Genomic DNA, 25,026 nt, shown 5'->3' on the forward strand with positions numbered 1-25,026 from the left:
CTTTTGTGTATATGAACACAGGGATGGCAAGAAGTGTTTTCCTGATACAGAGTCACTGCACTTCCAAGTGTCTTATCGCTGCTGCAAAGCACAGGGTATTCTCGTTGTTCAAACAAAACCTTGCTCTGTTTTCTTCAATGGGGACAAAACCAAATATTCCTCCTGTCTGTCTTCCAGACAAACTGTGAGACGATTTCCAAAGCAAGACCAGCCAATGCATTTACTGTAAAACGATGACCAGGCAGTCTGGGGATGTTTCTAAGAGGGGAAAAAAAAAAAAAAAAAAAAAAAGATATTCTAGAAGGCCATGTTGGAAAAGGTAAATAATTAGCAGAGGTTTTAGTGCATTGGATGTAAAGACAGATGTAAAATTGTCAGAAATGTTGACATAGAAAATTATGTATTTCTTTTTTTCATTCAAATTTTTATCTATTACTTTTTGTAAAACCTGCAGTAGTAGCAGCTACACTGAAATTAATCTTTATTTAAGAATAAAATAAAGAATTTATTTAAATTCTTTATTTAAGAATTAAAAACAAATCGCTATGAAGAAAATACTTGCATTATTTTTAACGTTTCGGTAAGATACAGGCAAAAACTTAAAATACTGAAAATACAAAGAATCAATGCTGTTGGGTTATAAACAAAAATAAATTTAAATTAGTAGAAAACTTTAAAACAGACCTAGGAGCTCACATTTCTACAGGAGGGAAAAAAAAAAAAGCACTGAAAGAGTAATACTGCATCTTATATAATATGTGATTAAGACAGTTCATTCTTAATAACTAAAAGTGAGTTTGGTTTGCAAGATGTTAGGCAATTTAATTGCCTGATAGCTGGCTACTGTTTTGAAATACAGTTACTTACATTATTTTTAGAGATCCTTTTGAAGCACTCGAATGTAACAGCAATAATGCCCTACTACATTATTATAAAATCTCTCACCTAATATTTAGAGAACATATTTGAAGTAGGAGTTGCGTTTCAGGCATGGAGAATAAAAAACACATCTGCCTGCAAGCTCTTGTTCTTTCACACCTCCCCTTGTCCCTGCACGTTTGAAGGTAACAGTCTGAAATGTTAAACTAAGCAAGTTGAGTCAATGAAGAGCTGCAAAGAAAGTCACTTTATCACTTGGTATTGCAGTGTGGAGCATGGTACTACCTCCAGACATGTAGAATGTATGGCGGTGTAAACTCACAGTTCACCATAGCAGCACCTCTGTTACAGTTCATCACATGTACCTACACTGACCGAATACATTTATGTGCAGCCGTGTGTGTCTGTATAGATTTGTGTATGCATTTTGTTAAGTGGCTTTTCAGTTGTTTTTTGGTTCACATGAAATAATTATTCATATTGACAGGTTATTATGTATCTGCTGATGCCCCCCAAATCTTTGGTCAAAATCATAAATGACCAGGGTGGTGATACTGATGAAATGTTTGTTGCAGTAGCATGTTGTAGAAACTGCTTACTCAGGTGTTGCTTCAGCTAAGGTAATTCATTCCTATTTGTGAACTTTTCTGTATTAAGTTAAATTTAACTTTCTCAGGTGTTGTATGTTCTCATAACAAGAAGGTTTGGGATCATTCTATGCTCTCAGGTAGAACACGGCAATATAACTGCGTAGGAGGATTGTGATGTAGACCTCACTTGACTTTTGGATAGGTCTTTTAACAGCTGTATGTGACTGACCAGTTTTTAGGTCATTGTTTGGATGAAAGTATTTCATTTTGTCACCAATGCCAAGGCTAGAATAAGCATAAGATTATTTAAATGAGCTTTGAAACCTTAATTCATTTGGCAAACTGCTGTAGGGCATGAGAACATGTTAAGGGGAAGAGGCGAGGAAATGCTGAGATCAATTAGAGAAACCTTTTGACAGCTATTTTCAGTGGATAGAGCCAGCTTCTTGCAGGAAAGGATCTGCTGGCACTGGTGTCAGTGTCTTGAGGACAGTTGTACCGTCAAGATGCAGATGCAGAGCGGAGGGGAAGGCATGTCGGGATACTTGAGGATTACTCAAAATGAAAACAAAATTATCACAGCTGCAAATAAGATTCTTTTCTTCATATCTAGCAGTCCAACTTTTTGAAGTTGCTCAGTATTTTAACACAAAATCTAGTTGCTTGTTCAATCAGCCCTGTGATCTGAATTTTGCCATATGCATATTCATGCGTGTGTTTACATATTTGTTTGTTTATTGCATCTGGTACCTCAGTAATGTGTAATTTCTGTTTCTTCCTTTTGTCTGGAGGCCTCTCATATTACATTTAGATTGTATCCTTTATCATCCCAAATTGACATTTATGCTTTTACTGCTATTGTTTGCCTAGCTCCTCTCTGGTATGGATCAACAATTTGTTTTAATCTGTGTCACTTCCCTTATCTCCCTCTACACAGAGATGCAGTCATTTTGCACTAGCGTTACGCCTCCAGAGTTTGTGTTAGCAAGCGTGATGGTTCCCCTCCCCGTCTGAAAGGCTGGGGGAGCTTAATTGCCATGCCAGCTCGTTTAGAGGAACGCACAGACGGCTGCGTGTGCGAGACTAGTTTTGACAAAAGCAACGGTGTGCTAGTGCCTGTGAATGAATAAATCTGATTTCCATAGAAGAATATTACGGCAATAGCTAGGAAGTGGCAGAATGGAAGTGCGTTACGCTTTAGAGACGTTATTCCTTGTTCCTAGCAGGGGGGGCTAAGCCACATCCAAGGAGTTCTGCAATACGGCTGGAGGGCATGCCCATGCTCTTCTCTCTGTGATACTTGGCGTTTATGGCTGTTGTTGTAAACAATCGTTTTTGCTGTAGTTTTCTTAAATGATGAAATGAGAATTAGGCCAGAAACATGTGGATTCTAGAGGCCTCAAGAAGCTGTTGAGCTTTACATAGCTGCAAAGCTTCCCATGGATATTTTTTTTTTGCTTTCTAATAATCGTTTTAACTGTTTGTGTTCAATTCTTCCCCGAAACCTGTTTGGTTAAAAAGCTGGGCTGTGGAGTAGTTCTGTGTATAAGAAAGACTGTCATAATGTGTGTGTACTGACAGAATTGGAGCTGTAAGCACAGGCTCGAAATGAGTGAGGTTTACGTACTGAGTAATGAATCTCTCTCTTGGAAAGAAGGAATAATGAGAGCAATCAGAGTAGCTGAGCAGAGAGCAGTCATGTAAAAAGTGTTCTGCAATACTCAATAGATCAATTTAGGTATGAAAGATGAAAATGGGAAGCTAATGAAATAATCAGTGATACAGAAGTGTGGTAACCAGGGTACCTGCCTGGTCCTTTTTTCTTGTGTCCCTCTCGACTTTGGTGACCCAGTGCGCAGCCTGCAAGGGCCTTGCTGACACTTCTGTTTAGCTTGGGGTAATTTTCATGCACCATGAGTTCACCATTTGTTACCAAATATGATGGTAGCATGCAATGCGTTCTCAGGAGGAAAGCATGCTGCAGTGTGCTGAGGAACGGGGTGGGGAAAGAAAATGGTTTTGCATTCATATACATCCCAGAATAAATACTGACTGACTTGCAGGCAATAATCACTGGCTCGGTAGGAAACACTGCTGATGAATATGTTTAGGGGAGGAAACCTCTGTGTCAAAATTTGGTAGAGGAATAGGAGAAATATCACAAAGAAGTGCAATGTGCGTTTAAACTGCTTATTGAGCTACTTAGCAGCAATATATATATATTTATTTTTATTTATCTAAGTAGATACATATATGTTTTATATAGAGATATATATTTTATATATAAATTTATATAAAGACAAACAAGGGTAATATTTGTCTGCTTCACCCAATTCTGGTAGCTCTAACTTCATGAAATGTCAACACAACTGAATACATTTTGTGTTTCCTCCAGCACAGCATCCTTGTCGGTGACAGCATTTCCTGCTTACGTTTTCTTCCCTTATTTTTTTCTTTTCACATAGCAGCTATTACTGTTTTTACTTTCAGAAAATAAATACAGTTTGGAAGAGTACATAGTGTTTAGAAGGAAGAATAAAAAGGAAATAGATTTTCCTTTTTTCAGAAGTCTCCTGTTCTGTGGTAGGGGATTGAAAGCAACCCAGCAGGATGCCCACACAAGCCTGACAGTGATGTGCCAGATAGATAGTTCAGGGACCACAAATAAATGGTGGGCTATTTCTAGCTTTTATGAATCATGAGATTCTTTTTTGTTTTTCCACATCCCCCCTTAAAACTGAGGCAGACAGCATGTCTGTCTCTTCCAGTCTTAGCAAATGTGAATAAACAATGCCTGTAGCACTGTCATTCTTTAATTTATGACCTAGAGATGCCTTATTCTGTTTTTAGTATGCAGCATTTCCTTGACCAGCAGCTATATTTGCATTTGCACTGGGCTTCTAATTGCTTGAAGTTACAAAATCGGATGTGTCAGCTAACATCAGAAGAATGAATGTGTTATACTTGCATCTGAACTGGCTAGTATGAATCTTGTGAATTACAAAAAAAAAAAAGGAAAAAAAAGTGTTCCTCTTACAGTGAGGAATTATGAAGTGCTGTAAAAGTGAACACAGTGTATTACTGTGTATCATTTATGATGGCAATGTAAGTACTTAAGCTGTGCCTAAGCAATAGCCTTTGGTTTTATTTCACTCTGTTGATGCAGCATTGATTTGAGAAACACACACCAATGACTGCCTTGACTCAGCAGCAAAAAGAATTATATATACTGCAAAGCAGCTGGATTGATCAGGAAGCTCCAACTCCACTTATACATGCATGTCCAGGCATAAACTGTGCTGATAAGCCATGCACAGGATTCCTCCCCTTGGAGCTGGGGATATCGCAGTCCTATTGATAACTTGAGGCTCTTATGGGGTTGAGCCCAAGGTCCCCTGCACCACCAGATCTACCAGATCTCTGCTACTCACTGCAGGGCTTGGAGGGCACCAGCCTGGCTCCTGCCATCCCCACTGGGCACTGGCTCCTCACGGGAAAGGCCCCAGCAGTGGCACAGCCAACCATCTGAACCATCTGCAGAGGCGTTTAGTTTGGTATTACCTCACCAAGAACCTGACCTCTGCACAAAAGATGTCTGCAATCTCTCAAAACATCTCTGCACATGTATGAAATAACTAAGGCTTGATCGGTGAATCTGGCTGTGCTTGTACCCTGGTAATCGAATCCCCTGCCTACTTGGTTTCAGCAGAGAAACGTGTTGCTGGCTCTGTTTTGGCAGTGGAGGTGATCTCACAACAGAGAATCCGGGCTGTGACTAAGAGCATGCATGTTCTTCGAGGCGCTTTCATTTTGAATATTAAAGTGCTTGTCTTGACAGGTCCTCTTTCCCCCGTTTGATGCTGAAGGTGTCCAGCTTGCAGTCGCAGTGGCAGAGTATCTGACTGGCAGATCTAAAACTAAGTGGCTGTGCTCACGGCTTCACTTTGTGCCCAGGGAGTCGGGAACAAGCCACCTTTTGGCTCCCCAAGCTTTTGAGAAAACTTCGTTCCTTTATTAGTCCAAGACATATCACTTCATCAAGCCAAATTCCGTGTTTGCCATCTGATGGTGATACTGCTTATTACAATGAGGGCCTGTTCTCAAGCTCTATAATCAGATACACAGACGTCTCACTAAAGCAGTAGTGTAATCATTCACTGGAGGAGACTACTGCCTTTAAATATTGGCTTCGCTCAGCAAAAACACGACCATCACAAAGGTGTGTCTGCGTGCTTTGCAGTTTCTCCAGTTCTTAGTTTCTGGTTGAATCAGTAAGATTTCATAGCTGAGTCTACGTAACGTAAGCCAAGAATGAACAGTGAGAGCACAGTCACTGGGGAAGGGGAGGTCCTGTGGTCCCTGGTACACAGATGTGAACACAGAGCTCTACAAGATTTCGGGCGAGAACAGCAGTGCATGTGCCTGCCAGGGGCATGCAGTAAGGTCCCTGGCGGTCCTGAGTTTCTTCTGCACCCACCAAGCAGTGAATCGGTTTTGTTGGCAGCAGAGGATGCTGTACATTTCCCATTCTAAATACTAACCAAAGTTTACAGAGAACAATTGTGTTAAATAGACGTTTAAAATTATCTTTTTGCTTTTTTTGCAATGCTAGGCATGGATGAGGCTGAATGTAGGCTAGCACATAACACCTTCCCCGCAATGTCAGAGAATGATGCAGTATTTCATAACTTGGCATATTTACGCAGGGTACATCAGGGTATGTCGCAAGTCAGCTGTTGACTGTCTTTCACTTCAGTGATAAGGATGCAGCATGCAATCACTTGATGTTAGAACTCAGAAGATACGTTGCATTTTTTTTTTCTCATCATTATGCATGTAGAATGTTATCCTGGAGCATTTACTGCATTGTAATTATTTTCATTGGACTGTTTACAAAAATTCTCCTCTCCGCACCTTTTTCTTTTGGCATTCATGTAGGTAGCTTAGTATCAGTAGTTATTGGAAGAATTTCAAGTTGCTCTTGCATTTGTCAACACCGAATTCCATCTCCTGTCCTGCCACCTGTTACGTACATGTATCTTTACTTCCTTTTGAAGGACCTCACAATATATTTTATTTTCATATATTTTATCAAAGTAAGAATTTTAGGCTTAGCAATATTTGATCCCTTTATATTTTCTCAATTCTCAGATATTCTCTGTTAAGTACTCTCTATTTGACTTCTTTCCATTTCATAAACATTTTTTAAATAATGAAAATGGTTTATTTCCTGTCTAGTTATTACCTTTTTCTTTCAGCCATCTATTCCTATCATAAATTCCAGATCTATAAGCTTAAATCTACTTTTTAGTTGGCATTACAACTCCTGTATTGATACAGAAAAGCTTCATCTCCAAAATCTCCTTTTTCAATTTTTATACGCTACTGCATGTAATTTATCTCTGCCTTCTGATATTATTGCTGATTTTAATTACAATCCATAATTCTTAATCTTTGAGCAGCTCAGGCAACTTGTTCTCTAAGTTGTTCAGCATTCTTGGTTTGTAGTATGCATTGGCCCTTTGACATGTTTCTCAAATTATCAGTGGTTATTATCAGCTATGTTGCATGCTCCAGCTTTGTCTCCGATGGATTTTCAATTTCTGTCTTATTGAGTGCTATTTAAAGAATAAAAATTGATTAACTCTGATTCTTAGTATTTAGTAAATAATTTAGTACCTACTATTTTCTGAAGGCATTAGCATTCAGAATACATAAATGACTGCATGTAGTGTCTTTCCTGTTTCCACGTCTGTATGTGAAGGGAGAAGTAACATTTGAGCAAGTCATTAAAGTTAGCGAATGCAACTGTCACATTACTTCATCATCGTATTGTTTTCTTGTGATTAATCCATTGGATTGCTCATGTCTGTCAAGCATATGAATTTGCAAACCTTGTATTTCTTGGCCTTCTAATACAAAACCTGATGTGGAACCTGGAGCTCCTGCTAGATTTATTTTTCATAATATTTAACCTGATTTATCTGTGATGTGGAACAATCTTGCGGTGTTGCTTGCATGTTTGACCTGTCATTTAGAACTGCTGTCTCACCAGCACGAACAAAATCTACCATTAGCTCTTAGACCATGAAATATTTCTGTTGATCCAGTTCACAATTTCTCGTCATAATGAAACAATGGCAGGGACAAACAAGAGAAGTGATTGCATTCTCAGTTTGACACCAGCAGCTGTATTAGACCCTTTGCTGAAGTTTGCATTTAGTTTAACTGTAGAATCTCTACCTTGAAATACAGTTCAGTAAACTTAATTATTTTTGTTTGCTTCCTGTAATGCTGCAAGATATGTGGAAATGAATCGCAGTAGGGGTTATCATATGCTTTCCTAAAATTTGTAACATTTATAATGGGTGGATATTGTTTTGCTATGTTATATCGTTTGTTATTCTCTGTTTGGGCTATAATCAAGTACTTTTATTTCTTTCATTATGACTTTAAGAGCTCTGTCTAGCTTGAATTATTTTATTTATACTGTACTTTGCAGAAATATATTTAATCTTCCTGCTTGTTGAGAAGTTTGGGTTGTAAGCAGCTCGGTGCCGCTAATTTTGGGTGATGCAGGAACATAGAGCACACTGAAATACAATCCCATTTAATGAATCTCGTTTATTAGTGAGCGCAGCTCAGACTCACAAGGCATTAAAACTCTCTGTTAATGGCCACACATTCAACAGCACTGAAATTCACAGTAAGTTTGGCTTTACAACCAATGCAAGAGAGGCACAGCTCTTCCTTGCTGCTTGGGCACTCCTGCTGCCAGGAGTGCCCTGCAACAGCCCGAGCACTTCCCTGCCCTGTGGGGCTGCAGGACGGCTGCAGGCTTCAGCAGGGAAGCAGGCATGGGGCAGGAGGTGCTTGAGGTTAGGGTCCATGAGAGGGGCACAGACCGCTGGTCCCACAGGATGCCGCAGTGAGCCAGGGCACGCAGCCCCCAGCGCTCACTGCAGCACCCACAGCTGGAAATCTTTTTTCAAATTTCTGGAAGGAAAAATGGAATATGTGCAACATACAATGGTATATCATTTCTGGTGAGAAGGGGAGATAGAAGGAGAAGCATGTTTTACCAGAGGGAAGTTTTGTTTATGATTTCTTGGAAACAAAAGAAATGGATTGGGCATCTCCCAATGGGGACATGGATGATCCACTGGGAGTAGTGAACCAGGTAAATGTTGTTAATCCTCATCAGAAACACACAGTTGTGATCAAGAAAAATACCGTAGTTTTACGTGGTATTCATCATTTGTCTCATCTAGGCTTTTTTTTGCGTTCAACCCTCAAGAAAATTTCTTTTACTATCCAATTAGTTTTTATTTTATTTCTGGTGAAGACTAGTGATATTAATTACAAACATAAAAACAAAGATGCTGTACACTGAAACAAATGGATGCATTTTTATGTTTAGATTAAAACATTACTTGTAATTGTTTACAGTGAAATCTCCTTGCTGTCACAGTGGTGTTAGCAGGGTTATAAACTTTTAAGTCTTTTAAAAGGAAACAAAAACATATATTATCTTCTAGCTCTGGTGTAATCCACCATTAGTTACCCAAATATTGCTGCCTTTACACCACATCATGTACTTATCAAACATCTACATGACTCCTTAACTATTTCCAAAACAAAAGAGTCATTATTTACCCACTGTGAAAATAGCCTTGTGTTAGTGGTATTAGAAATCATTAGCTCTATTAAGTCCGTTATCAGCTATGCTAGCAGCTGGAAACATCCTGCAGCTCAGGAGGGCTCCAAAATGTTCCCCAGTCATTATATTCTAGATCACTTTGTTTTCTTGTAGGGTGAAAACAGATGATAATCACATTCAGCCACAGGCAAAAATAGAAGCTGACAACACTGGTAGAAAAAGATTTATGAAACTTTTTATTGCTCGGGGCAGTATTTTGTAACAAGATAACAGTGTTGTCCCTTGGAAAGGAGCATGAGTGAACAGTTCAGCTGTGTCTTTCTATCATCTTGGTGTGCAGTGTCTCAAAATGACACAGTTATCACACCATAAATACAGCCCAAAGCATTACAGATGTCTATAAGCAGGATCCGTATTAATTGTTAATGCGTGAAGAAGAGACAGATCCCTTCATGTTACCTTAGGAAATAGCAATCTTTTTTTTTTTTTTTTTTTTTTTTTTGAGGAGTACAGAAAATGTGGAAGCATCAATTTTGTCTTGTCGTTGCTTTCTTTGAAGGGGGTTGACTCTGAAGATGGTATCATGAAGCGTTGGGGTTAACATAATTCCTTAACGGCCTCTGCTCCAGATGAGGCTGACACTTCAAACAGGACATTTAAGCGACAGGATTAAAACACTTTTTTTAAACATGGCTTAAGACCATAGGTCTTTTTTTTTTTTTCATTAGCAGATGCTTTATTGTTTTCTTTTTCTATGTGTGTGTGTTTTAAACAAAGACTGCTCTTCGAAAAGATAAATAATTTAGGTTTGAAAAACCTTAAGTGTTGAAAAAAAAATTATGTGTATAGGAAAATGTCTTTTATAATTTACTGTACTACGTGGTTATATCTATTGGCCTACTGTTCCTCTCCTCTCCTCATGTAATTAATTCTTAGCTTGGTATGTATATATCTCATCATTTTAGAAATCTACCTTGTCTTTGCTTCCCTTTTCTTTGATCAGCTGATGTAAATTAATATGGTACAGATTCAAACTGAATCTGTGAATTTCTCTGCTGTTCATTTGAAGAGGAGGAATCTGCATTGCTCGAGTTCCTGTCTAGAGCATCATGTGAAGTATTTATAACTATAACCCTAAAAATGTTACAAAGCTAGTGGCATGACATTTCCTTTTATGCAAAATGTACTTCAGTATGACATATCTGGAGCAGCAGGAAGGGCTAAAATGTTTGTTTTGTCAACTGACCAAACTGAACAAACAGGTACAGAAAGATCAGAGTTTTAAAAGAAATTTCATTTATTGCATTTTATTACAACCTAAATCAGGTTCTGAAACAGACTCAGATAATGCTATGTAAGAATGTCTGAATTCCTGCCTGGTACAGAACATTTGTCTTATGCAAGAATGCAAGTAACAATTTTAAGCAGAATTATTTGTTTAGGAGAAAAAAGCTATTGCATGTTTCTGCTTCTAGCTGTAAAGACACTCCGTGCACACAGGGAAATGTGGGATTAAAGGGGATGGCATTACGGGAAGAAATGGTTTAGCAGTGTTTTACCTAACTGGGAAGTAAGATTGTACAAAATTAAGATGAAGTATGCAGTTTTGCATTTCTGTGTCACCAAAACATTACGGCCTTTAATGATGAATTTTTCAGACACCCCCAGGGCTCTGGCACTGTAACCAGCCTGTTAGAGCAGGACGCTGCTCTGTTTGCGTGCTATTTCCCTTCATGAAAGTCATTGTGCCAACTTGCTCCCTTCCCCTTCTCTGACCTGTTCCTTTTCTGTTTTCCACCTCTGGAAGGCTTTCCGTGCCATTCACACCGTGCCATGCCCTTTTCTTTCCAGTGGCACTGCACCGTCACAGCCCCAAGGTGAAATGCCGGCCCCTGCCGCGGGGTGTTGGCCCTGTGCAGCTGGACTCTGCTCACGGTCAGCATTTCCAGGGGGCCTTCTCCTGAGAAGATCTCAGGCAGCTTGTGAATCTTTCCTTTATCTAGAAACCCACATGTTGTGGTTGATAAACACGGGATCTGAAACAGAGCGGGGGGGGCGGGATTTAGGGCTTTCAGCTGCCACCCTCACCACTGCGTTGAGCCTGTGGTCAGCAGTGTGTGACACCTTTCCGAGGCTCCCCACCTTACCTCAGTGCAGTTGCGCACAGCAGCACAGAGCTGCCTGGTGGCTGATGAGGCCACCGTCTGATGTGGTGGCTCCAGAGTGCCATCGAATCGCGGCACCTTTGTTGCCAGAAGCCAGGGAAGTGCAGCTTGCACCAGGCGCAGTTGCACCCAGCGTACACCCACCTTACTCTTCACATGAGTCTGTCTTTGTCACTTGCTCCTAAATTTGACTCTGAGGCTGCGTTAGCAGCAGGTTCCCTCTGTTCGGGGGATATTTTGCTGCCAAAACATACTTTTAATGAGAGGACCACCTGTTCTCCCTTAGGACCAACCTTCCACTCGCCCCTTTAGTTTGCTTCTTAATTGTCTTATCACTGATGAATAATTTAATAATGTTTTTTCTTGAGTATTTCATAAATTTAGAGCTCTGTGGAGTCTCAGTTAATAAAAAGACACTGTACAGCAAAACAGAGTTCACTTCCCCTCTCTTCATTGCACAGCTTGCCATATTTCCCTACGTTTGCATTGAAAAACATGCAAGTAAATTGAAATAGTGAGACCACATCAAGATGTCTTTCAGTATCCTACACAGATGTGTAGTTTGGGTTTTGTTCCAGGCTGCTACTTCAGAAAATGCAGAAAATATGCATGGAACTGTCTTTAAGCTTTAACGATGATAGACTCTCGTGCCCTGCAGAGGATAGTTTTGCTCTTATGTTTTTGTTAAAATGTTCTAATTGGACATTAGCTTACAAATGTAATCCTCTCCGATGAGTAGGATTTGTGTTATAGATCATTTGCAAAACCTGTGATCAACTACATTTTTTCTTGTGTGTTGGTTTTGTTTGTTTTGTTTTTCGAGGCAGTTGCCTAAAAGGTCCTGCAGAAGTATGTTGCATTTAGAGATATGGCCAATGTAAAAAATGGAATTATTTCTCTTTACTGAAATATATTAGTTAAATACTCTGTGTGAGGAAAAACAGATGGTTTGAAATAACAGCTAAATTGAAGCATGAGTTACTTTCGCTTAGCACCCACTCAAATTAGTTTTCATGTGTTTTACTTTGTTACGACCAGAGAAATGAACATACCAGACAAGGAGGGTCTGTTACAAGGGGGATAAGACCAAGATGGAACCAGGATACTGGGGTTGGGACACACAATTCAATATTAATTCATTATTCCCTGTGTTTCATTTTATATGCCCTCAGAATTTTGCTAATATCCATACCTTATGAGGCTTCATTTAGGAAGCACTTAACAAAAAACACAGGGCAGATGTCTTAAAGAACATTAAGTATTATTATTTTTTTTTATGGTTGTAAGTAGTGATCAACCAAGTATATGTAACACTCACTACAGGCATTTTTGACAGATAAGAACTATGTTCTGGGTTTTTAACACTGAACCAGGGTTATTGGTTTCTAAGATCTCTTTCAATACCATGCTTTACTTTTCTTTTTATCACTTCTTCTGCCTTCCTACATTTGTGGGAAGTACTTCTGAAAGAAATACTACTTTAAAATAAGATCTTTGCTACCTGGACATCCATCTGCCTTTGTGAATATGTCAAAGATAAACATAATATTTGAGAATTGTATTTGATAAAAGATCATACTTATTCCTGATCTAGGTGCCATATGCATGCACCAACATCAGCGATAACCTTCTCAAGACAGTTTGATTTTTTTTGTCAGAATTAATTTCCTTGTCAGTGAAGTTGCCTGAGTTGATAAATGAGTGTAAATGAAAATCTTTCACACATGCAAATGGGAGAAAAAGTAGTAAAAATGAATGAATATCTTAATTTAAAACAATTTAAAAAAATCTTCTGCTGTTATCAGCATAGAGAGTAACAGCTATCTAATGGAAACTCTTTAGCTAGATGAGATTTACTTTTTATATTTGTTTTTGTTTGTTTCTTTATGTGTTAAGTGCAGACACATAAATATCTTACTACCAAAAACTATAGATACTCCAATTTACTGCTAATAACATAATGACGATAACTTTTACTTAAATTACTAGAGATATTTAGGGAAAGAAATCCTCTTGATTTTGTAGTTTCTTAAGCTTGACTCCTCTGTTTCTGAATATTCCTTTTAAAAGTTAGTTGCTAAATGGCCATGCAGAAGAGCCCAAGTGTCGAGCATAACTCTGTAGGTAGATTTGAAGATCTAATACGACAAGCATCTTTCTTGCATGTCAGTTGAGCAACAGGAAGATTGTGCTGTCATTGTGTCATAGTTTCGATATCAAAACAAAGTAATCTCATTGGGTTTTTCAAATACAGAATTGCAACTTAATGTCTTCTAAATTTTTAGTGTCTTGCACAACTGACAGATCCCATATGAAATTAATACTGGAGCTTATTCTTTTTAACATTTTTAGGATGTTTTCTATTTACAGACTGAAACAGCCAGTAAACTTCTTATTCATTTAAAAACAAAGATGAATCAAAACGTTAGAGTCTTTCTCGGTGGATAATAATTATTCTTCTTGTGAATTTTCCTTATGTGAAATACAGATTAACTGACACAGCGACTGGTTAACTGATACAGCGACAAATTGGAAGGCGGTGACATCTGAACAAGACTCTGAATGAGCTTGGTGGTGTCCACGTCAGTGCTTTGTGCTGGAGCAGTGCTGCAGTTCTGAAGTGACCCCTTTGGCTGCCTACCTTAGGCAGTGATGAGATGACTTACTGGGAAATGTTGGCTTGCGCAAACACAATTTCTTCCAGGGAAAACCAATTAGAGGCTTTGATGCAAATGTGCATCCCCTTCTAATGGGGACATGAGAGCTGCAAACAATGACCGTCCCTTGAGATTGCTTCAGACCACATGGACAGTGGGAACTCTTGATCAAAACACCCCAAACTAAATCCAGTCCAGAATTAGAGCCTGACAGCATCCAAGCAGCACACAGTGTAGAAGAGGGGTTCTAGGATCTTCTATTCTGACCTACTGATCAGCTTATATTGTGGTAAATTACCTGCTGATATACATATAACCTATACATGTAAAACGTAATCATCAAGGAGCTTCTTTCTTATGTAGAAGATTTATCATGCTCTTCTAAGAGCTCTTAAGAAATAGTCTCTTTTTCCTTCATTCCTGCTGACTTCTGCCTTGCCCCTATGTCTCAAAGCAGCAGACTTCTTTGACTTACTGTGGAATCCTCCTTATCTCCTTTTCTTCTCTGTCATGGTTTTACAAGTCAATGTCAGCATCTAAAAGTTTTGCCCTTGGTCTGTGGGTTTTCTGAAACTCATCTCTCACATTATAGCTTTAACTGCCATGAACCTTTTCTGTCCAAGGGATTTAAGCAATCCACACATGCTTGTGAGCAGAGATTTCAAACATAGATTTTGATTACTTGTCATCCTTCAGTGAAGCTGTTAGCAATTTTTGCAGGGTGGCAGATGTTTATCCAGAGGTTTTGGCCAAACTGCAGTCTTGTTACCTAACTAGTATCTAGTATCTCCTATGACTTTAGTTGGATAAATATTATATTCATTCTTTTTTTTTTTTTTTTTTTTCTTTTTAATTCTTTTTTAGTACTGGTGCTGTCATTACCGTGAATGCAGCACTGCACCCAAGAGCTGTTTTTCTCTCTTTTTAGCCATACAAATTCAGTATTGTGGTGGCCTAAGACACTGAAGGAAGAAATGCCACATAATTCAATTATCATCACTATACCTTAAATAGAAAATGGAATCTCCTCCCTCAAGGTTCAATTAATAACAACAGTTTCTGTGTCTCTTTACTTGAGTCTCTTTGCATTTCTGGTCTCCTCAGAAAAATAAACTCGTGGCCTTGAAACAAAGACAGACAAGTAAAAGATGTTGCTTTGAGTTCCCAGGGTGAAACTGTTTTTCAAGAAAGCATATGGCATATAGACAACAGGAGGGACTCCGGTATTTGCTGTCTCCTTGACACTGGGGACAGGCTTCAGCATTAGGTGCCTGCCAGTATGATTAAACGAGCTCTTCTGGTTTTAAATTCAATTGCCTCTTTCATGCTGGAGAGGTAAGAACTGTGCGCATCATAAGCGGCAGCCAGAGCTCATAGCTGCACTGCAGTTAGGGAATCAGAGGTGGACTGCGTGAAATGGGCAGGGGGGGCATCCTGGCCCCAGGGGGTGATGGTGACAGTGTTTTCATTTTCTTCACTGATAGTAATTGATGAGGTATATGTATTTTATAACCCATTAAAAGCCCCACAGCCTTGTCCCGAGCCTCCTCAAGCTGATTCCCCCCGTTCGGCCATGCCGGGGACTGTTCTGTGGGGCCCCGCACAGCCCCGGGGCTGTAGAAGAGGGGTCTGGGGTCTCACCCTGAAAGCCAGTCACATCGGGTGTATCTTGGTAAGTTGTGTCCCAGCTGCAGCACCCAATGACAAAGACTGATTATTTTCCTAGCTGAGGTTCTCTAGTATTGATTTCTGTTTTTCCACGTCTGACTTTGTGATTTTTTCCTACACACACTAAAATCTCCAATTAAAAACTTTTATACGAACTTCTAGCTTAGTATGTTGGCTCATTTAGAGTTATAAGCTGTGGGAAGGCTTTCATATACCGCCTCATGATACCTTTCATTTGTACTCATTAACTCATGGTTTCATCTTCTGAATGTCAGAACTTGTTGTCTGTGGTAGCTAAGGTTAAACTCTCCAATACCTTGAAAAGTCAGGGAACTTCTGTAGGGCTTTTTAGACCAATGGTTTGTGACTTTCTTTTTTTGTCCCACACCAACTAATAAAGAGTTAGAGCCCCATTCCAGTGGCTCTGGAAGACACACTAGTCATGCAGTGCTTGCAGCTTGCCCTTCCCTACAAGAGGCAGAGAAGTGCTTGTTTCTTACTTCTACGCATTTGTATTTTACCTGCTTTTAAAAAGAGAAATAACCTATTGAAATCTGATTCAATGCAACATATGCATTGTATTATATTTGCTTTTGTTTACTACAGCATCATGCACCATTCTTATACTTTCCCATATAGTTTACACCATTTATTCTTACCTGCTCTGCATTTTGTGAAACAGATTGACCAGAGAGCACATAACTCTGGCTTCCCTGGAGCTGTGAAATTGAACTGTCCTGGGGGACTTCCCCAGGAACTTTGCATGTACTGGTGTCAATGCGTCTTCATGTTTTAATAATCCACATAGATCAGTGTTTACTTCCACCATTTGATTATTAGTTAGTTCAGTCTAAAAGAAAAACGGTATTTAATTTTTATTTTGATGCTTTTTTTGGGCTGACGAAGTAATACTGTAAATATTTCTGAAAAAAAAATCTTTAACCCAGAAAAAACAGTGCAAGAGCATTGTACAAATTTCTCATATCAGATCTTCTGTCTTACATAGTTACTTCTAGTAACTTATTTTCAGAGACTTTCTTTTTTATTATTATTATGTCAGGTGTAATAAATAATTTTCAGATTATTTTGGAAATACTATATTATTACTGCATAATATGTTCTGTGAAGTTTCTGAAATGGTCAAAATAATGTATTGTATTAAAACATCTGTGACTAGCTTTCTAGACTAGATTTCTTTTATACCCTTGGAAAACAGCTTTGTGTGCTAGCTAACTGGGTTATATAAGATCCAAAGTACTGCTGTAATAGCTTCGGGGATGACTTAATTGCACCTGACTCCAGATTTGCAATGAATTGGTAATTATGGCACAATTACTGTTATGTCACTAGGAAAATGTTCAGGCTCCCCCTTGGACCATCCAGGGAAACAGCCATTGACAAGCTATACTCCTGTCAAGGAAGATGTCACCAAGCTTACGCTGCTGGCCAAAAGCTTCTGCTCAGAAGTTTCTGTATGTTGCTCAGAAAAATGTCTGTTTCCAGTTTCTCTTCAGTGTGATTTTTGGTATATCAAATTGAGTTTGCTTTGGAGAGTGTTTGTGTAAGACTAGATAGGGTTCAACTCCTTCCATTCTGAAGAACCAAGCATACAAAACGAACTTTAGCATTCTGGATTTCGTGTTCTATGGCAATGGTTAACTTTTTATCAGTTAGAAATATATATGTGTGCTTTTCTTTGTAGTTCTTCTTACATCAGTGCCCTCTTCAGGCAGCAGTCAGGCATCTAGGCTAAAGAAGATAAATGCACCCTTGGTCTCTCTGAAATATGTTTAATATCTGTTTCATTATTGGAAAATTAAACGAGATGGGGAAATGCATGGATTTTATTTTATTATTTTTTTTTTATTGGAAAGATGACTAACTTCTCTGTGACTCATTTTTCTGATACATAAAGCAGGAAATGGCATGCCTACTCACATATGTATATATATGTATATATATGTAAATACGTAAAGCTATCACGGGATACCGAATCTACGTAAGGCATTATTATTAAAGCAATGTGTTTCGCCATTGACTAGCCACTGTTTTATGTAGCAGGCTCACCTCATGTGGTGAGGTAATGCATATCTAAGTGATGTATTTAAGCAAATATACTTAGTACATCGTATGAGAGTACTACTTTATCAGACAGTTTTTAAACCTTTCTGTAGGTGACATTTGGTTGAGAAAACTGGCTATTCCTAGTCCATCAGATTAGACTCTGGTGAAGGGTCCCTCATCGTTGTCTTCTCCCACATGAGCATGCACGCTGCTTTTTCACAGCCATCCCACCCATCTGGTGCAAAGGCCAAGTCTGCCATCCCCTTGGCTCCCGCAGCGCTGAGCACAAGCTGGTGTTCCTGCTTCTGCTGGCCGGCCGTGGCTGTGGGCCCTGGGACAACTGCTCTGAGCTTCATGGCACCTCCGATGGCAGGAGCATGATGGAGTAGCAGCCGCGCTCGCTCTGTGTACACAGCAAGGACTCTGGTCTGGCCAAGTTAATTTGGTTGCTGCTGCTTCTGCCTCCCGTGTGATGAACTTGTGCCCTGCAGGCTGGGAGCCGCAGCTACAAAGCATTTTACCAGCTCATGCTGCAGTAGTATCTGATCGCCTTGTAAGTGGTAAGGTAATTTACCTTCGACACTCCTGTGCAGGATATGGATAAAGAAGCAGATAGATAACAAGTGATTCATCTGCAATTGCTCAAGGGATGCCTCAGTCAGCATAGATATAGAAACTATGACAAAGTCTCAGACTAATACTTCATCCATTAAACCACCTCTCCCCTTTCCTGTGGTTATTTGGCTGTCGTGGGTAAGCAAAGAGGTTTGGGGGGTTTTGTTGTTTCTTTTTTTTTGCCCAGGAACATTTAATTTTTGATTCTAATATTGTGCTGAGGAGATGGCTGCAGTGCACTGGCAGACACTGATAAGTGACTCACAATTTCTAGCACGCATTTACTGAATTTTCAGTTTGAAATGTACAGTCTGGGATGACAGCCAGTCATTCAAGCTATTCTTGCCTCAAACACTGTAAAAACATGTGGACAAAAGAAGGAACGCCTGGCAAACGGTTTGGTTTTACAGCAAGCAAGAGAGTTAATGACATCTATGGTTATAAGCAAGATAGCTTGCTTCTTTCCAGCATATGTTGAAAACATTTTGAGAATATTGAGATTCTATTTAAACTTTGGCCTTGCATGAAATAATTCAGAGAATTCAAGCAAATAGAAGAACTGACTCATGCACAGCATATATCAGAGACCACATTGCTGGTAAGGAGCCCTGGTCCTAGGCTGCAAGGCTGATGGCCTGGGTGCAAGCTGCCCATGGAGGGGCTGCTCCCTGCAATGCTGTGTTCTGCTCCTGGGCACTTCAGTGCTTCTCTTTCTCCCTGGCTGAGTAACGTGATCTGCCTTTGAAGATGAATTTAGCTTGGACGGTAGCCCTGTGGTTCTGTGAAAAACCTGTTACTCATTGTGATAGCAGATGATGTGGTTTCCTTGAGAAAACAGAGTGGTAGAGTTATTTGAATAAAGAATTAGGAATGCTAAAGACTGGGTTTCTAATGCTTGCTAACAAGGATTTTTTGTGGGTTTGGTTTATTCATTTTATCTTTCAGTGCATCAATTTCATTCTCTTTTTATGTTCAATGTTTGTAATTATTAGGTATAAGCTGCATCATTGTTCATTTCAGAAAAATAATGTGTATATATATTATTATTTTTTTAGTTCTTTTGTGGAAAGGATTGAGGGTATGTTTGTGTGTCTCTTTAGCATTTAATCATCACACGGAGAATAATGCAGCACAGCTAAGATAGAATCTCCATTACTTTTTGAGGTAGTATTGACAAAGAACATGGATGCAGGAAAGAGATTGCTCATATCTGATTAGGGACACTGCTCATCCGGCTCGGAGTTGGATCTCTGCACTGAGAGACTCTCTGGTTCTGCTCAGTTCCTTGTGTTGTGTGCATTTTGTGAGTGTGTTAAGTGAGTGCACCAAAGAGTTGGAAGAACTTGGAAATTAATGTGACCACGTTGAAGCAGGCCCAAAGTGTCACTTGGTGTGCTAGGCAACATCCGATCTGCAACAGAGACCGAGAAGTAACATTTAGGGGTGTGTACCCAGGAGCACACAGCCATCGCTGTTGTACCTGTAACCCTGTGACATTCAAGTGCTTTTCCTGCTCACATCTGGGGGCTTTTCCTGCTGGGTGGTGTTCCCCAGCCTGTGTCAGAACAGGCCAGTGTTGTGGCGATGCAGTGGCTCTGCCCCACACAGCACTCAAGGCCCCTCTGCCTTCCCAGTATTGTTTTATGTTAAGGGTACAAGTGCTGTTCTGCATCTCTCTTAGCTGAATGTTGCCTCTATGCTACCTAGCTTGATTTGTTTAATTGTTTTCTTGAATGAAAGAACAGAACAGAGCATTTTTTTTCCTACACTTTTAGCATTTTGGTTCTGATTAAACCCAAATAACTTGTGCTTACTTCAAAGATATTTAAATCAGACATTGTATTCTCAGATTACTTAATCAGAAAATAACTTATCTTCAGTTAGCTTCCAACTTGCACATGTTAAATGAAAAGCTGGTATTCTTGACTACAGCAAGATCTCTGAAGAATCATGTTGATTGTATGGTCATCAGGCCCTGATTTTTCAAAAGCAATCATTTAATATGTACTAAAATTCATTAGAATTAGGTATGTTTGTCTATTTGTGGATTAAAACCCCAATTAAAAAAAAAAAAAAAAAAAAAAGCAGAAACCAAAACATGGAGGGTACTGATGTTTCAGATTTCCAGTTCTGTGATTTTCTTTGTGTTTTTAAGAGACTTCTTAAGCCCTAAATGTTGGAGAACAGATAGTGTATTCTGGTGAAATCTCTAGTTACTGTAATAATTCAGAAACAGCATAATTTCCTCAGCATTTTTCCCCAAGCAAATATTGGCAGCTGCTATATTAAAAAGTAAAATCTCTTCCGTGTAGTGAAAAGCTAGATGTGCTCCATCAGGTCACTTACTGTCTTTAAGCTCCCAAATACCAAAGCAATCAGCAAGAGGCCGCAGAGCATGTCATATGGCAAGATACGTTGTGCCAGCCCTTCATGCTGCTGAACTTTTATTACAGGACAAGTGATTTACTCCTCTGAACTTCTGAGCTTAACAGATTTCCAGGTACTGCTACTGAAGTTTTATTCTAGGCAAAGATGTTCACAAAGAAGCACTCAGATAGTCAGATGTGAATCCAGTTTTATATCCCTGGCAAGTTCAGTGGTGTTCAATTTCTGCTTTTTATTTATTTAAACAAATTTACAAAGAAGCAGCATAATAAGATTTTAACTCTTGTATATACATAGGAGTGTGTCTGCATTATTCCTTGTTAGTATTTATATAGATATTAGCTTTTATGTGTTTTAATATGTATATAAGCTATGTAATAGCTATATAACTTTGACATTGGTATTTGATTCTTATTCTCTGTTAGTTGCTACATTCATCTTATGCCAGATGTTCTGAGGTTTTGCAGCTGTGGTATATGTTCAGTTACTTCTAGAAAGCTTATTTTGTGCAGTACGTTTTATATACTGTGTGGACCTGAGTCCTGTAGCACATTAATTCATGGTAGCTTGAATTCCATTCTTTCTTCTTTAGTTTTACAGAAATTGTACATTAATAGAGTGCACAGAGTTGTCTTGCTTCTAAGAGCCTCTATGATTATGTAGTTGTAAGATTCAGAGTCTTTGTATAGCTAGCGTTACCGTGCCTCTCAGTACAAAACTTTTTTGTTCAATGTTTCCCTATTTATCCTCCAAAAGGAAAAGCTGAATCAAAAGTGAGCTGAGAAGATATGGAACACACATCTTTTAAGGTAGTTTTTCACACAAGGGCACACGTCTGTATTTTATCACTCATAAAGATCCATTTATTGAAATCCAAATCGACATGCTTTGTTTAAAGCCAGAACACAGACTTTAGGAGCGTAATTCCACTTAAGCTTCTATGCGTGTGGATATTGTCCAAACACATTTTCTTCCTGCTGTGTCTTACTCCACATGCTGTTCAGAAATGGCACAGGACCTAGCGTAGATTAGACATTTGATGTTTTAGGAGGTCCAAACGGGGCTTTTAAATGTTAACTTTGCTGGGTCAAACTGTCTCTTCCAAGTTTGTGGAAGAAATAGCCAAAGCAAGGACAGCCAGGCCATGTGATGGCCCAAAACTTTAGGTTGTGTTCACAACTGGCTTCTTTGTGTTTAAAACAGGTCGAATACCACAGGATAAGCATTCAGGCAAAATGACGTTCAAAAAAGGTAGAGAAGCTCCCATGCAGATCAAAAACAGTATCCGAAGTATCCAGAATTTATTGTCGTTCTCTTCTTAAAGCATCTTGTCACAGGCTGACTTCACAGGCAAGTCCCAGTGAAACCTGTGTTGTTTCTTTTTCTGGGTCTTCTCCGGCCTGTGCCTTTCCAGGCCCACAGAGACATTTGAGAAGATGGGAGGTCTCTCTTGGCAAAGCCTCGTGCAGAGGAGCCCAGCAGGCACAGGCCAGGGGCCCCCGCTGCTGTGGGGCAGGCGATGGGTGTGTGGCTGTGCTGGGCTGCAGCGAGGCGGCTGGGGCCTTGCCGGGGCCTTCTCCCCTCCCGGGCACCTCTCCTGATCCTGGGGGGGGTTTGGGTTGGGTCCTAACTTCGGGAATCGGAGCCTGAAATTTGGCATCTATTTCAGTTCCTGGCTGTGTGGCCTGCATATCGCATGGGGTTAGCTCCACTCTTGAGCAATAATTTTCCATGTTTTATTTTTTAAATATTGGCTTTAATTAATGTACAGTTAATTGAACATTTTAACAGTTTTTCTATACCTCATTGTTTCAAATGATAATAGATCAGTCTAGCTGCAAGTGTTTTCTCCTCATGACGCTTTCTTTTATTGTTTGATTCATTATGTACAGAATGTGCTTCGGTTTCTAAAAACAAACATACATCATTATAATTTTGCTGATATTACTTTTTCTGATTATAGTTCACTAGAAAACTACAACTTGATATAATGACTAAAGCATGCGGTTCATAATGCATTTAGTATTTGTTTTTAATCATCTTTTGTGTTTTTTATTAAAATTAAATTATTGCAACATAAGGAATTACATTTAAATGTATTTACCATTCTGTGTTTATTTAGAAAAGTGACTATGCTGAGAAAGATACCTCCTTATTCTATTTTCTACACATTCTTTTCAATTTAATCCACTTGTCTTATTAATTAGCAGTATTTATTTTCATTATCCATGCAAACTCAAAGAATGAGAGAAGTGTATATCCTTCCTTATCTCCCCAAAACATCTCCTGTCATTTTTCAATGAAAGTGGTTGAAGGACTAGCATAATTTTCAGATCTTGAAGCGTGTTTGTGGCATTGCTAAAGACAAAAGAACAGGCCAAATCCTGATCACATGTAAGAACATGAAAGATACCATCATTGTATTGTGCTGTCTGTTCAAATTTTGAGCTTAATCTTCTTTCACTGGCATGAATACTGTTCCTTTGAAGCTGATGGGTAAACTAACAGTGAGTGAAAGCAGTTTGAGATCTCTGATTAAGTTTTATAGAAGCATAAAGACCATATTCTCAAAAGCTATTTTTAATGCATTAAGATTCACCTTCTTCAACTTCATAATAAAAACAGGGAGGAAAACACTCCTCCAGGTTGATGCACAGAACGGTTGAGCTTGACCACTGTCCTGTTTCCTCCACCAAGAAGCCTTTTTCCAGAGAAAGACGAGTCTTTGAGAACACTGCAACTATACAGCCTCTAAATGCTGTTTGTATCTCTAATTGCTAATATTCTGTGATCTGATTTAACTTTGTTCTAGCAGCTACACATCCAAAAGGCACACAGGCGTAGTTTCCTGGTTGCAGGTGGTTTCTTCTTGTTCTGTGGTGTTTTTTTTTTCTAGTCAATCGTCTCTTGGAAATGCTGAAGAGAATAATACCACCAACACAGTTGTGATTTATTTTTCTTTCTCCATTTCAGGCCCCTCAAACCATCACAGCCAGTCAACACTGAGGCCACCTCTCCCTCCTCCTCACAACCACTCGCTGTCCCACCATCACTCGTCCGCCAACTCCCTCAACAGGAACTCGCTCACAAACCGCCGCAACCAGATCCATGCGCCTGCTCCTGCACCCAACGACCTGGCCACCACTCCTGAGTCCGTGCAGCTCCAGGACAGCTGGGTGCTCAACAGCAACGTGCCACTCGAGACCAGGTGGGTCGCGGGGCTGGGAGCCCTGGGGTGCCGACATCCTGCAGCACACAGAGAAAACCACTTGACTACTGAGAAGAGGGGTTTTAATCCGCCTTGGGTCAGCAATGTGTTTGGCTGATGCAACAGGGAATGTTCCTGACATGAGAATATGTACAATACGCATCCTCTGATTTGCTTTGCATTGGAAGACAGAGAGGTGGACATCTGCCATTTCTCTGTCCTATTTTAAAGCATTTATTATTCGTTTGGACAGTTCTTGTCTCCACAGCTAATGGTGCTAGAGTAGTATATCTTGCACACAGGCTCAGGGGGAACTTGCTTATAAGTCATATTGACTGTGTTGCTGGAAAATTATGCATTTTGCCCTTCTTGAGGTCACAAACAGAGTCTCATTTGCAATTATGCATTTTGGGAGACTTGAGAAACAATCCCAGATTCAAGACTGACAGTACCGTAATTTTCATTTACATTTCATCCAGGACACAAGCTCATTTTAATCTCTTCTGTACGTGTTAACAGCTTGATGCCCATGGGGCAAACAGTTGCATATAAATTAAAAGGTGCAGCACTTCAGTCAGTCAAATGAATAAGTGCATGCCTGGCAGGCTGTGGTTCTCTGTATTCTTGTTTGTGGTCATCTGGGGTGGGGGATGTCAAATGTATTTAGCTTGCTCTTTGAATAGGAGAGCTGATCTCCCAGAATTTAAAATCAGCCATTGTGGGGCTGTTTGCAGAAACATGTGTTTGTGTCCTTGTTCACAGACACGAAGCAGAGTCCTTCTGTGATTGTCAGAGCAGGCGGGGCATTCACATGACACATGCCAGTGCTGAAATTTGTATGTCTGAGGCTGCCCCTCTTGCTTATATGCTAGAAAGTTACCGAATTCTAGCAAATTCAGTTTAAAAAAAAAAAAAGAATGTGAAAAATAAGATTGCAGTAGGAGTCTGTCCTTGCTTGCCTGGGGAGATAGATGGATATAAAAACATGGAACACAGGTAGAGCAGCTGGACTGCGTGTAACACTGGCTCCTGCAATGGTTGTAGCTGTTGTCACAGTTTCTCGGTTGTTATGTTTCAGCTGCAGCCTTCGGGGAATTTAAGGCTGCTCTACCAGATTATACACACAGTAGCCCGG

General features: G+C 39.6%; 1 protein-coding gene across 3 annotated transcripts in view; it reads left to right on the forward strand.

Moving 5' to 3' along the window:
* TENM2 (teneurin transmembrane protein 2) overlaps window positions 1-25,026 on the forward strand; it is an 895,032-nt gene that overhangs the window by 698,922 nt on the left and 171,084 nt on the right. For all 3 annotated transcript variants that reach the window (XM_032196709.1, XM_032196710.1, XM_032196711.1), the window contains one exon: window positions 23,657-23,891. In XM_032196709.1, the coding sequence (XP_032052600.1) occupies window positions 23,657-23,891 (235 nt within the window). The remainder of the gene's footprint in view (window positions 1-23,656; window positions 23,892-25,026) is intronic.

The sequence above is a fragment of the Aythya fuligula genome, chromosome 14, assembly GCF_009819795.1.
Source record: "Aythya fuligula isolate bAytFul2 chromosome 14, bAytFul2.pri, whole genome shotgun sequence".
Taxonomy (NCBI): domain Eukaryota; kingdom Metazoa; phylum Chordata; class Aves; order Anseriformes; family Anatidae; genus Aythya; species Aythya fuligula.